This window comes from Cololabis saira, chromosome 2 (genome assembly GCF_033807715.1).
Source record: "Cololabis saira isolate AMF1-May2022 chromosome 2, fColSai1.1, whole genome shotgun sequence".
NCBI lineage: Eukaryota > Metazoa > Chordata > Actinopteri > Beloniformes > Belonidae > Cololabis > Cololabis saira.
Genome location: NC_084588.1, coordinates 28,424,764 through 28,437,071, shown reverse-complemented (window position 1 = coordinate 28,437,071; position 12,308 = coordinate 28,424,764). Strand labels below are relative to the sequence as shown.

The window sequence follows — 12,308 nt, the reverse complement described above, 5'->3', positions numbered from 1 at the left end:
GTGTTGGTTTGGCATCATTCTGTATGACATTATCCTGTTTTGGTCTCTTTTTATAACATCCCATTCAGTGTATCAAAATAATGAGCTGCATGACTTCTTTATTGCTCCTTTAACATTTTTAAAGACTACCTGGGATAATGACAAGCCTTGCATGCAGCCATATTTTGATATCTACGGCATGTATTTACCTTCTTTGGAACGAGCTGAAATGATTAATTAAAGAATTCTGAGCTTTAGTACTTTCATTTTCTGCCTTGTTTTGGAGACAAGCACAGTGTTGTACATATTGTACGTGAATGTTTTATTTATGTATGTATGTATGTATGTATGTATGTATGTATGTATGTATGTATGTATGTATGTATGTATGTATGTATGTATGTATGTATGTATGTATGTATGTATGTATGTATGTATGTATGTATGTATGTATGTATGTGTGTATATATATATATATATATATATATATATATTATATGTGTGTGTGTGTGTGTGTATATACATACATGTATATAAACATATAAACTTAAAAAGAAATATCACTTCATAGATTCTTGAGTCTATCAGTCCTGTATGGATTGTCATGATATCAGTTGTTATGTAATTTACTGTAAAACAACAGTCTGTCATATCTCTTAGCAAAAGAGCACTGAAGAATCTTCACTTCTAAGAATCTAAAAGAATAAGTGTAGATAAAGAACACTGCACAATGTTAATCTTAGTTTATGACTGGCTGTTCTTGTTTTAAAATATTGTCTTACTTAAAGGGGACCTATTATGAAAAACACGTTTTTCTCTTGCTCTCACTCACTCACTCATCTTCTCCCGCTTTATCCGTTACCGGGTCGCGGGGGCAGCAGCCTCAGCAGGGATGCCCAGACTTCCCTCACCCCAGACACTTCCTCCAGCTCTTCCGGGGGGAGTCCGAGGCGTTCCCAGGCCAGCCGAGAGACATAGTCTCTCCAGCGTGTCCTGGGTCTTCCCCGGGGTCTCCTCCCGGTGGGACATGCCTGGAACACCTCCCTAGGGAGGCGTCCAGGAGGCATCCGGTACAGATGCCCAAGCCACCTCAGCTGACTCTTCTCAATGTGGAGGAGTAGCGGCTCGACTCCGAGCTCCTCCCGGGTGACCGAACTCCTCACCCTATCTCTAAGGGAGCGTCCAGCCACCCTGCGGAGGAAACTCATCTCGGCCGCTTGTATCCGCGATCTTGTCCTTTCGGTCACTACCCAAAGTTCATGACCATAGGTGAGGGTAGGGGCGTAGATTGACCGGTAAATCGAGAGCTTCGCCTTTCGACTCAGCTCCCTCTTTACCACGACGGTCCAGTACATCGACCGCATTACTGCGGACGCTGCACCGATCCGCCTGTCAATCTCACGCTCCATTGTTCCCTCACTCGTGAACAAGATCCCGAGATACTTGAACTCCTCCACCTGAGGCAGGACTTCTCCACCCACCCGGAGAAGGCATGCCACCCTTTTCCGGTCGAGAACCATGGCCTCGGTCTTGGAGGTGCTGATTCTCATCCCTGCCGCGTCGCACTCGGCCGCAAACCGCCCCAGCACATGCTGGAGGTCCCGGTCTGATGAAGCCAACAGGACAACATCATCTGCAAAAAGCAGAGATGAAATCCTGAGGTTCCCAAACCGGATCCCCTCCGGCCCCTGGCTGCGCCTAGAAATCCTGTCCATAAAAATTATGAACAGGACCGGTGACAAAGGGCAGCCCTGCCGGAGTCCAACATGCACCGGGAACAAGTCTGACTTACTGCCGGCAATGCGAACCAGACTCCTGCTTCGATCATACAGAGACCGGACAGCCCTTAGTAGAGGGCCCCGGACTCCATACTCACTCAGCACCCCCCACAAAATGGCACGAGGGACGCGGTCAAATGCCTTCTCCAGATCCACAAAACACATGTAGACTGGTTGGGCAAATTCCCATGAACCCCTCGAGCACCCTGCGGAGGGTATAGAGCTGGTCCAGTGTTCCACGACCGGGACGAAAACCGCATTGTTCCTCCTGAATCCGAGGTTCGACTATCGGCCGTAATCTCCTCTCCAGTACCCTGGCGTAGACTTTCCCCGGGAGGCTGAGAAGTGTGATCCCCCTGTAGTTGGAACACACTCTCCGGTCCCCCTTTTTAAACAGAGGGACCACCACCCCGGTTTGCCACCCCAGCGGTACTGCCCCCTTCCTCCATGCAATGTCGCAGAGGCGTGTCAGCCAAGACAGCCCTACGACATCCAGAGACTTGAGGTACTCAGGGCGAATCTCATCCACCCCCGGTGCACGGCCACCGAGGAGCTTACGAACCACCTCGGTGACCTCGGCTTGGGTGATGGATGAGCACGCCTCCGAGCCCCAACCCTCTGCTTCCTCAGTGGAAGGCATGTCAGTCGGGTTAAGGAGATCCTCAAAGTATTCCTTCCACCGTCCGACAATGTCCCCAGTCGAGGTCAACAGCTCCCCACCAGCACCATAAATGGTGCCGGCAGAGTACTGCTTCCCCCTTCTGAGGCGCCGAACGGTCCTCCAGAATTTCCTCGAGGCCGACCGAAAGTCCTCCTCCATGGCCTCCCCGAACTCCTCCCAGACCCGAGTTTTTGCCTCCAAGACTGCTCGAGCCGCGGCCCGCTTGGCCTGCCGGTACCTATCTACTGCGTCAGGAGTCCCACCGGCCAACATAGCCCGGTAGGACTCCTTCTTCAGTCTGACGGCATCCTGTACTTCTGGTGTCCACCACCGGGTTCTAGGATTGCCGCCACGACAGGCACCGGAGACCTTGCGTCCACAGCTTCGAGCCGCCGCGTTGACAATGGAGGCAGAGAACATGGTCCACTCGGACTCGATGTCCCCCGCCTCCCCCGGGATCCGAGAGAAGCTCTCCCGGAGGTGGGAGTTGAAGATGTCCCTGACAGAGGGCTCAGCCAGACGTTCCCAACAGACCCTCACAATCCGTTTGCGTCTGCCCGGTCTGTCCAACCTCCTCCTCCGCCAGCGCATCCAACTCACCACCAGGTGGTGATCAGTTGACAGCTCAGCCCCTCTCTTCACCCGAGTGTCCAAGACATGCGGCCGAAGGTCAGATGAAACGACAACAAAGTCGATCATTGACCTCCGGCCTAGGGTGTCCTGGTGCCACGTGCACTGATGGACACCCTTATGCTTGAACATGGTGTTCGTGATGGACAAACTGCGACTCGCACAGAAGTCCAACAACAAAACACCACTCGGGTTCAGATCGGGGAGGCCGTTCCTCCCAATCACGCCTCTCCAGGTATCACTGTCATTGCCCACGTGAGCGTTGAAGTCCCCCAGTAGAACAATGGAGTCCCCAGTTGGAGCACTATCAAGTACTCCTCCCAGGGACTCCAAGAAGGCCGGGTACTCCCCACTGCTGTTCGGCCCGTAGGCACAAACAACAGTGAGAGACCTATCCCCGACCCGAAGGCGCAGGGAAGCGACCCTCTCGTTCACCGGGGTGAACTCCAACACCTGGCGGCTGAGCTGGGGGGCTATAACCAAGCCCACACCAGCCCGCCGCCTCTCACCCTGGGCAACTCCAGAGTAGTGGAGGGTCCAGCCCCCTTCAAGGAGCTGGGTTCCAGAGCCCAAGCTATGTGTGGAGGTGAGCCCGACTATCTCTAACCGGTATCTCTCAACCTCACGCACAAGCTCCGGCTCCTTCCCCCCCAGCGAGGTGACATTCCATGTCCCCACTGTGAGGGTTGATGTCCAGGGATTGGGTCGTCGAGGCACCCCGCCACGACTGCTACCCAGCCCACAATGCACCGGCCTGCCATGGTCCTTCCTGCGGGTGGTGGGCCTACTGGAAGGCGGACCCACGTCGCCGTTTCGGGCTGAGCCCGGCCGGGTCCCACGGGCAAAGACCCGGCCACCAGGCGCTCGCCTACGAGCCCCAACCCCAGGCCTGGCTCCAGGGCGGGGCCCCGGTGACGCCGATCCGGGCGACGTAACGGCCCTCGATTTACTTGTCATCATGAAAGGCTTGTGAACCGCTCTTAGTCTGGCCCGTCACCCAGGACCTGTTTGCCATGGGAGTCCCTACCAGGGGCGAAAGTGCCCCCGACAACATAGCTCCTAGGATCACTCGGGCACACAAACCCCTCCACCACAGTAAGGTGGCGGTTCAAGGAGGGGTTTTTCTCTTGCTTTAACATATATAAAGTGGTCTCCCCTCAGCCTGCCAACTCAGAGAAGGAGGAAAGCAACCAAATTCTGCAGTGTCTGTACAGCCGCCCGGATGAGCCATCCAGTATGATGTGGCTTCTACGAGCCGTTCAGATTCTGCTCCCGTCGTTACGTAACATCAGATTTACATCAGTTGGCCTCCGATGCGTGAAACCACGCCCAAAACTAACTCTGCCGGCCTGAGCTTCCGCCATTTTTTCATAGCGGTGTATCGCGTCATTAAGGCAGCGAATCAGCACAGTGCCTCATTATCATAGCCTCCCCGCCCACTCAGAATCCCACATAGAGAATGAGTTTAGAGAATGGGAAGATAAAGACATGGCTCAGAGGCTGAATTTCTAATTTATTTAGCAAAAACAATCAAAAGCTTGTTTTTAAGACATTCAAGGCCTGTTTAAAATAGGTATTAGATGCCATAATAGGTCCCCTTTAATTTACTACTGCAAAATGTTTCTCTCCATTATGCATTTTCAAGGTTGAATTAAAAGCTCTATTTTGTGTTGCTCTAAAGCTTTGCTCCTTTGTGTTTCTCTGTCTCATAGTATAAAGCCACTAACAATGAATGGATTGTAAGCTGCCAGTCATGGCTCAAAGGAAAAGGCCAGGGACCGGTGGGGGAAACAACATGGCTACTCAAGGCCCTGCTTCCTGTCCCAGTACTCATCCTGCAGACTCTTGTGATCTAAAAGCACTTCCAGCAAGGCAACGCCCACTACGCTACCACAATAAGTCACATGATTTGAAAACCATCTCACATACCCGTAAGGCACAATATTCCTGTCCCAAGGCTCAAGGCATTGGTCACAGTCATCCTGAAGAAGATGCAAATGCAGAGGTGGAAGTGAAGAGGTACAGCAATAAAGATGCTGATGTGGAGATTGAAAACCAGCGGCCGGCGACACCATCTACACCAGAACGTAACCATGACCCTGCTGACCAGGTAGACTTCAATGGTGGAGGTGACAGCCTGGATGATGACTCCAGCTCTGACTATATCAACAACACCTCAGATGATGAGGAAGACTATGACGATGGTGAGTCTTATGCCAGTCATCAAGTTTTCATTATCACCTTCATTCATGATACATTCTGTGTATGGGTTTAACTTTCAAAACATTTGATTTCCATACCAACTGTGTTTGTTTGGACAGACCAATTAAATTAAGGTTAAGGTTAAAGTTTACAGAGATGCACCATGCTAGCAGCTCTATAAACCTACGGAGCTTTCAGTTTGATACTTGTTAAAAGTGTGAACCTACAGATATTTACAATGTTTGCCAAATTTTCTAATTAACCCTTAATACTAAGGGCTGCTAAGAAAGACATTAGTTTTGCAAGTTTTTGGTCAAAAACTGAAATATTGAGCAATTATTTTTTGTGCTGGAGTCTCTTATGTTACCATAAAAAGAAACACTATTCTCCATACCAAATTTCCAAACAACACTATCTTATTATTGTAATTATTAGTAGTAGTAATTACTTATTATAGTATGTAGTAATTATTGAGGATTACCAATCAAACAATAAAAATGTCAACTTCTTAGGGTCACCTGGACTTTACTGGCTTGATAGAGAGCAATTATCAAGAATCTATATTTATAATATAATAAGAGTAAGGAGAGCAGAGTGGAGATGCCCAGTGTATTTTAGGATGTACTCTTTAGTTATGCTGATCTAGACTGCTGCTAGATCAGCATAACTAAAGAGTCTCCTGAACCACCCTCTAACAAAAAAATCCAGATATCATAAATGTTTCTGGCTATTGACTCCCTCAGGACTGGCAGAGGAGGACGAGGGCGTGACTTACTACATCCGCTATTGCCCAGAAGATGACAGCTACATGGAGGGTATGGATTGCAGCACCCAGGGAGATTGCCATCACACCCAGGGTGACTGTGCCGGCACCATGCAGCCAGCCACATCTCATGCTGATGAATGCCAGGAGGCTGTGGAAGGGTGGGCCGAGGAGGGGGAGGCAGAGGGAGGTGTGAGAGAGGAAGAATGGGTAGAAAATCAGGAGGGAGAAGGGCCAATGAGAGAGGAGTGGAGAGAAGAGGAGGAAGAAGGGAGAGAAGAGTGGAGAGAGGGAGATGAGGAGGTGCAAGGAGAGTGGGGAGAAGAGGGGCAGGTCAGACAGGAGCAGTGGGCTGGAAATGAGAGACAAAGGGTAGAGGAGTGGGGTGAAGGGGAGGGGGAGGTCCGCTGTGAGGTTGTGGAGCAAGATCCTGATGAACAGATATACAATGGACGACCAGAACCCATCCTGGACCACCACCATCACCATCACTACCACCACCAGCCTGCCTTGCAAGACACCTTGCATACCCGACTGGATGACAGAGAGGAGGAGGAAGAGGCAGATAGTGAAGACTATTGCCCCAATGAGGAGGAAGACGATGAAGGTGATGAGGAGGGACATGAAAGGGCTTACACTGGAGATTACTATGTTCCAGAAGACAACGGAAACTCAGTGGTGGTCTCTCCATACCGTAGCCGTAAAGTGTTGGTGGTAGAAGGGGAAACAGGTGAGGAGGCTGAGGAGGACATTGACCAAATTGTTGCTGAAATTAAAATGAGTATGAGCATGGGGAGTCTAAGCAGCGGTACCGACCAAAGCCCGGAGGAGCTGGCACAGGACCCTGCACCAAGTGATTACAATCATCCTAATTCTGAGGCAGCTCCATACCAACCAGCACACCATCGCCATGACAGCAGGCCCAAGTCCCTGAACCTTCCCTCCATGCACCACAACAACCCTGACCTCCAGAGGGGCATCAAGGCACATCCACGCTCCCCTGAAGACAGACGGAGGTGGTCACAAGAGCAGGTGAGCTGTTGAGGAAGCAGAAAAGTTCTGAGCATTGCTGTTGTTTTACATTGAACCCTAAATTAATCCAACCTGCTATAAGGTTTCTTTGCTTGGAATAAATATTTAATTCAGTCAGTACAATATATATACAATACACGTATATATATTATGTATATATATATATATATATATATATATATATATATATATAAATAGATGCAAGGTTGCACTTGCTAAAGATAAACTCTACACAAGCTATCACTTGTGTAAGGTCCAAAATGGAGCAACTGTGATGGGATGGTGTTGCATCAGTGCCCAAGGCATGGGTGGCTCACATACTCAAATGTAGGTGCTGCTTTTTCCTGAGAAGAAAAAGAAACACGTTTTTGTATGAGGTAACTGATAAAAGCAAAGCCAATTAAGTGTTTACATTACTTTGTTTGGTCCTCTCAGACATCAGTAATGTGTTGTAAAAATATGTTTTATTTAGCGGTGGTGTAGCCACAGGGTTATACTGTATGTGTAGTTTCAATTACTGGTATAAACACAACACAGAAATGAAAGAAAAATGTAAAAAAAAAAAAAAAAAAAGGGTTAAAAACAAAGGGCTGCTACTGTTATTTTTTTCAGGCTATATAAGGGCTTTGCTCATTATTTTTTCTACAGAGGATCAGAATGCAGAAATGAATAGAAAAAAGTGTGTCATTTTTCAGTTCAAGAATAAGCGTTAAACGAAAATGCATGAGTTCTTCCCTTACCCTTTAAATTGTTAAAAGCAGAACAGGAAAAGCTCCTGAGGGCAGTGAGCTGATACACACCTGCTCCACAGTGAGCACATATATTTCTACTTTCACTGCATGGAGATCATATATACCACAGAAGTGGGTCAGTGTAAACAAGATTAAATTGGAAACATTTACAGAGCACTGCATGGTCACGTGACTCCAAAACTCACTGGGATGATTGGGTCATATTGCCCTCTGTTATCAAATGAAATGTTCTCTGTACAACACTTCAACAACATGCCCCTCAACTGAACCAGAGCAACAAAGATTTATTACAAACTTTACGTGTTATCATGGAGCCAAAAAGGTAAGGTCAACAGATTAAGAACTCTTAAGGGAGGTCATCACTACACATGAACTTGAAAACAAAACTCTGTAATGTATATTTTTGCTAATTCTAAAATAGTCCATTATGAATTATTTATATGTTGGCACAAGCTCATATAAGAATAAAAAATCAAATGGATTTTTAAATAATATTTTAAATATAATTTTACTTTTATCTTTCTACTACTGTTTTGTGTGTTTAATGTTTGATTCAAACACTAAAGACTCTAGCAGATTATCTGGCTTTTCGATGACCATGTTTTTCATCGCCAAAAGCAATCATTTTGATGTTTAAAGTGTAAGTACAATTAGCTGTTGAATTTTTTTCCTTTACACTAAATGAGGGCTCTTAAACTATCCGTGTGTGTTTAAGCACTCTTTTATATTTAATGTATGCAAAATTAAAATAACCATGATGCACAGATTCACAAGTCCTCTGAATTTCACTTTTTTGCTGCATTGAAAAGAGGAGGAGGTTTTAAAATGAGGAGCATTACATTTCAGTGCTCAATATGATTGAAAGTTAATTATCAGTCGGGGACAGCCAAATTGATATCAAGTTAAATTAAGTGGTATTTTTCATAGTGCTAAATTAAACTTCCTCTTTTTGCAGACATGAATTAAACAAACTTCCCTATTATTAAAGATTGCACCACTTGTATTTAGATACATCTCAGAGAAAAGTTTTTGTTGTAGCCTCAACACTGTTATTGTAAAGTCAACAGAAAGTGTAGTCCTGTAATATAAAATGAATGCAAAATATCTGCATAAACAATCACTGGCACTACCAGCAGTTATTGTAATAGTATTCATTTTTGTCTATAAATTAAAAAAAATATATATATTTGTAGTATGTAAATCATGAATGTACAGGCATGCCCAAAAAGTTTGTATTTCTTCTTTCTTTTTTTTTTTATTTTCTTTGTGTAAAAACATATCCAAAATCTCCTGATTGTAGTGAGTCTTAAACTTCTGTCAGTGCAACCTCAGTTGAACCATAAGCTAAGCCTTTTTTCACACAAAAAAAACAACGTCCATGTTAGTTGAAGCAATGTTGTAGAAGAAGCGGCTGAAACTCTTTCACAACAATGTGACAGACTGTTAAAGTCACGCATGAAATTATTACTGGAAGTTATTGCTAGTAAAGGAGGATCTACAAGCTACGGAATCATGGTGGGTCCTTTGTGTTTGTTGTTTTGGGGGGTTTTGTTATTTTTGGCTTAATTTCTACAAAAAATGCCACAGTAAAAAACGTTATATGCTCTTGGTCATTTGAAGTTATATTAGCCTATTACTAGGATCCACTGCAGTCAGATGATTTTTATAAGTTTATAATGTTGCATTTGGCTGTATTATAAAAAACATGAGTGAGAAAAACAAACAGCCAAGTATGTTGAAATACAAAGCACTCACGGTAATCATTGCTCTGTGTGATCATGTGCTGAACCTATTATATATATCCACACAATTAAGAAAGAGTGGGCCATTGAAAGATGGCACAAAGTGTTCCAGGTGACACCAGGATCCAATCACTGATTCAGCCTATGGGTTTGACATATTTGTAGCTTAGGGGTTCAGGTAAATGTGTCCTGATATTTTGAACCTAACCCCCTCAAAACACCCTCAAAGATGTTGATAAGAGAATGCCAGTACAAGCAAAATAGACTAAGGGTTCAAAGGGAAAAACATTTATTTTGTTTTAATCTCACTTCATTTATAGCAAACCCACAGATGTGAGAATGTTTTTTTCAAACACAAACCCGTCAGCCCATTCAGCAGCAGAAACAGAAAGATGTTACTATACAATGCTGTGCCCTTGTGTTTGTCTTAATGCTCATATTCTTGCACCTGTTCTTCTGCGTTGATCTCCCAGGTGAGCAATGGAGCAGAGCAGCCTAGAAAACAGCAGCGGTCTGACCTCAACATTCCCCTAGAGAACAACAACGTACCAGAGGTAAGTTGGATTTTCTATTGCAGCATTTCCCTCAGCATCCTTTTTCCATTGTGGGGGTCAGTTGTAGTTTAGACTGAATATCTTTATGTGTTTATGTGCATGCGCATGTGGGTATGTGTGTGTCCATTTGAGCAAATGAGTGATCGTGTAATTACAACCACAGCTCATGTCCTCGGCTTAGAGTGCAATAGCGCTGTGGTAATTGAGCGGCGTGTCTGCTAGTGGTTTTATGAGAGCCATTTTTCTCTGAGATGTCTGTGGTGGATGCTTCCTTTGTGGACTCCACCCACAACTCCTTGTCCTTGAGCAGAGTGACTATTCTGAGTACGTAGTTAACGGCAGACAAGAAAATAGATCCAGTCAGGATGAGTATTTGAGTATCATGAATCACAGTTACCTCCTCCTTTCTTTATATCCTCTCTCTTCCACCTCCCAAAGCAATGTCAGTGTGGGAGGTCCATGAGATTTGCAGTCTCTCCACAGCCGCTCCTGGAAACCTCTTGGAACACAACACCTAATTTAAGTGTTGTGAGATTTTGTTTTTGAAATAACAGAAATGTTTTGTGGAATTTTATTCCACTTGTTCCAAGCACCTGATGGAATTTCTCTCCACAAATCAGTGTTCCATGCAGATTTCCAAATTTCTTTATGTTTGAACTTGATTCTCTTGTGAATACGATGCACAACAAACTGTGAGGCCAGATGTATGCACATATATAGCAACTATGCAGGAAACCTACATAAAGGACCTATGTAGTTGTTGCCATTTATGTGTGTGAGTTTTTTGTGTCACTCAGTTCTTTTCTGCAGCACAGTAGTTAGCATTGCTGAGCTTCCTTGTGTTTACTATTTGTATGAAACTCAAACATAGCAATTGAGCAAATAAAGCATATCTTATATAAGTTGGAAGAGAAAGATTTTAAGTATCAGAAATCTTTACTGACATTGCAGAAATCTATCTTTGTATCCTGATTGAAAACAACAAAGAAGGAGTGATTGTGGGAAATGGGAAGAAAAAAAAGAATAATGCTGCCAAGTGGACCAGTCTCGTTAGCCATGGCCTGCGTTCATCCTTCTTTGCATTGACTGTGCCAGTGGGACAACTGGGCAACACTTCACAGCTCTTTGCAAGGCATCAGCAACAATGCAGCAAGTTCACAGAGATGACTGATTCAAGAAAGTAGATTCTACAGAAAACATGAGAGCATCACCAAGCAAAAGATCAAACAAAAGCTCATTTTGGGAAAGCTTTTAGTTTCAAAGTCTAAATCTCAAAATCATACTGTATCTGTCAGTATGAGTAGAGTTGTAAGAAGCTGATCATAGTCAAGAATAACCCTGACAACACAGAATGGACCTGATACTATGATATTTTTTATTTATGATTAAATCCCTTCTCTGTCTTCCAGCCAACAAAGAAAGTCCCATCATTCCCCAGCTTTGTTGATGGTAAGTGGATTTGTCTACACACCTATTTAATAACATAACAAAAACACTGTAATAACATTGAATAACTCTAAATAATGTGTTTCTTTCATTGTGTCTCTTACTTATTCTGCTTCTTGGCATAATGTGAGGATCTTAGCTACATTTTTGCACTTTCAGATCATGACAGTGTATTTTGCAAACTGGGTGTGAAATTAATTTACAAATCTCACTTTAATCTCAGCTCCCAGCACCAGCACAACACCATAATGTCACTCTCAGTGGCCATTTCACTTCTCCCACCTGCTATATTGCCAGAGGAAAAGTGTTTGGATCTGCCTTTTCAGACTGACTGCAGTAATGAATCCTCCCTAATGAAGAAGAAAAATGAAATGCTTTCTTTCTCTTCTTGCATCTCACTATAAATCGCCACCTCCTTAGTCCCAGGACCCTGTGAACCAGAAGACCTGATTGACGGTATTATCTTCGCTGCGAACTACCTGGGCTCTACCCAGCTGCTGTCTGAGCGGAACCCCTCCAAGAACATACGTATGATGCAGGCTCAGGAGGCCGTCAGCAGGGTCAAGGTACTGAAAGGACTTCCACTCACATGTACACTCATACTGGTAGTTTATGCTACATGGCCTGAAAATATTCAACATCTGGAGGAATGTAGTCAAACGTCAAGCACGGTTCTTCATGGTTATTTCCTGTCTTTACGTTAATAATACTGTGACATTCTAGGGAGCTAATAGGAACTATCACAGAGGATCAAGAATCTGTTAATTGA

At 44.8% G+C, this 12,308-nt stretch overlaps 1 protein-coding gene across 3 annotated transcripts in view; it reads left to right on the top strand.

Annotated features, from left to right (window-relative positions):
* Positions 1-12,308, top strand: part of apba2b (amyloid beta (A4) precursor protein-binding, family A, member 2b) — a 65,936-nt gene that overhangs the window by 34,700 nt on the left and 18,928 nt on the right. For all 3 annotated transcript variants that reach the window (XM_061742501.1, XM_061742510.1, XM_061742520.1), the window contains exons 2-6: positions 4,761-5,252; positions 5,994-7,045; positions 10,013-10,093; positions 11,503-11,542; positions 11,960-12,105. In XM_061742501.1, coding sequence (XP_061598485.1) covers positions 4,781-5,252; positions 5,994-7,045; positions 10,013-10,093; positions 11,503-11,542; positions 11,960-12,105 — 1,791 coding nt within the window. In that variant the 5' untranslated portion in view covers positions 4,761-4,780. The remainder of the gene's footprint in view (positions 1-4,760; positions 5,253-5,993; positions 7,046-10,012; positions 10,094-11,502; positions 11,543-11,959; positions 12,106-12,308) is intronic.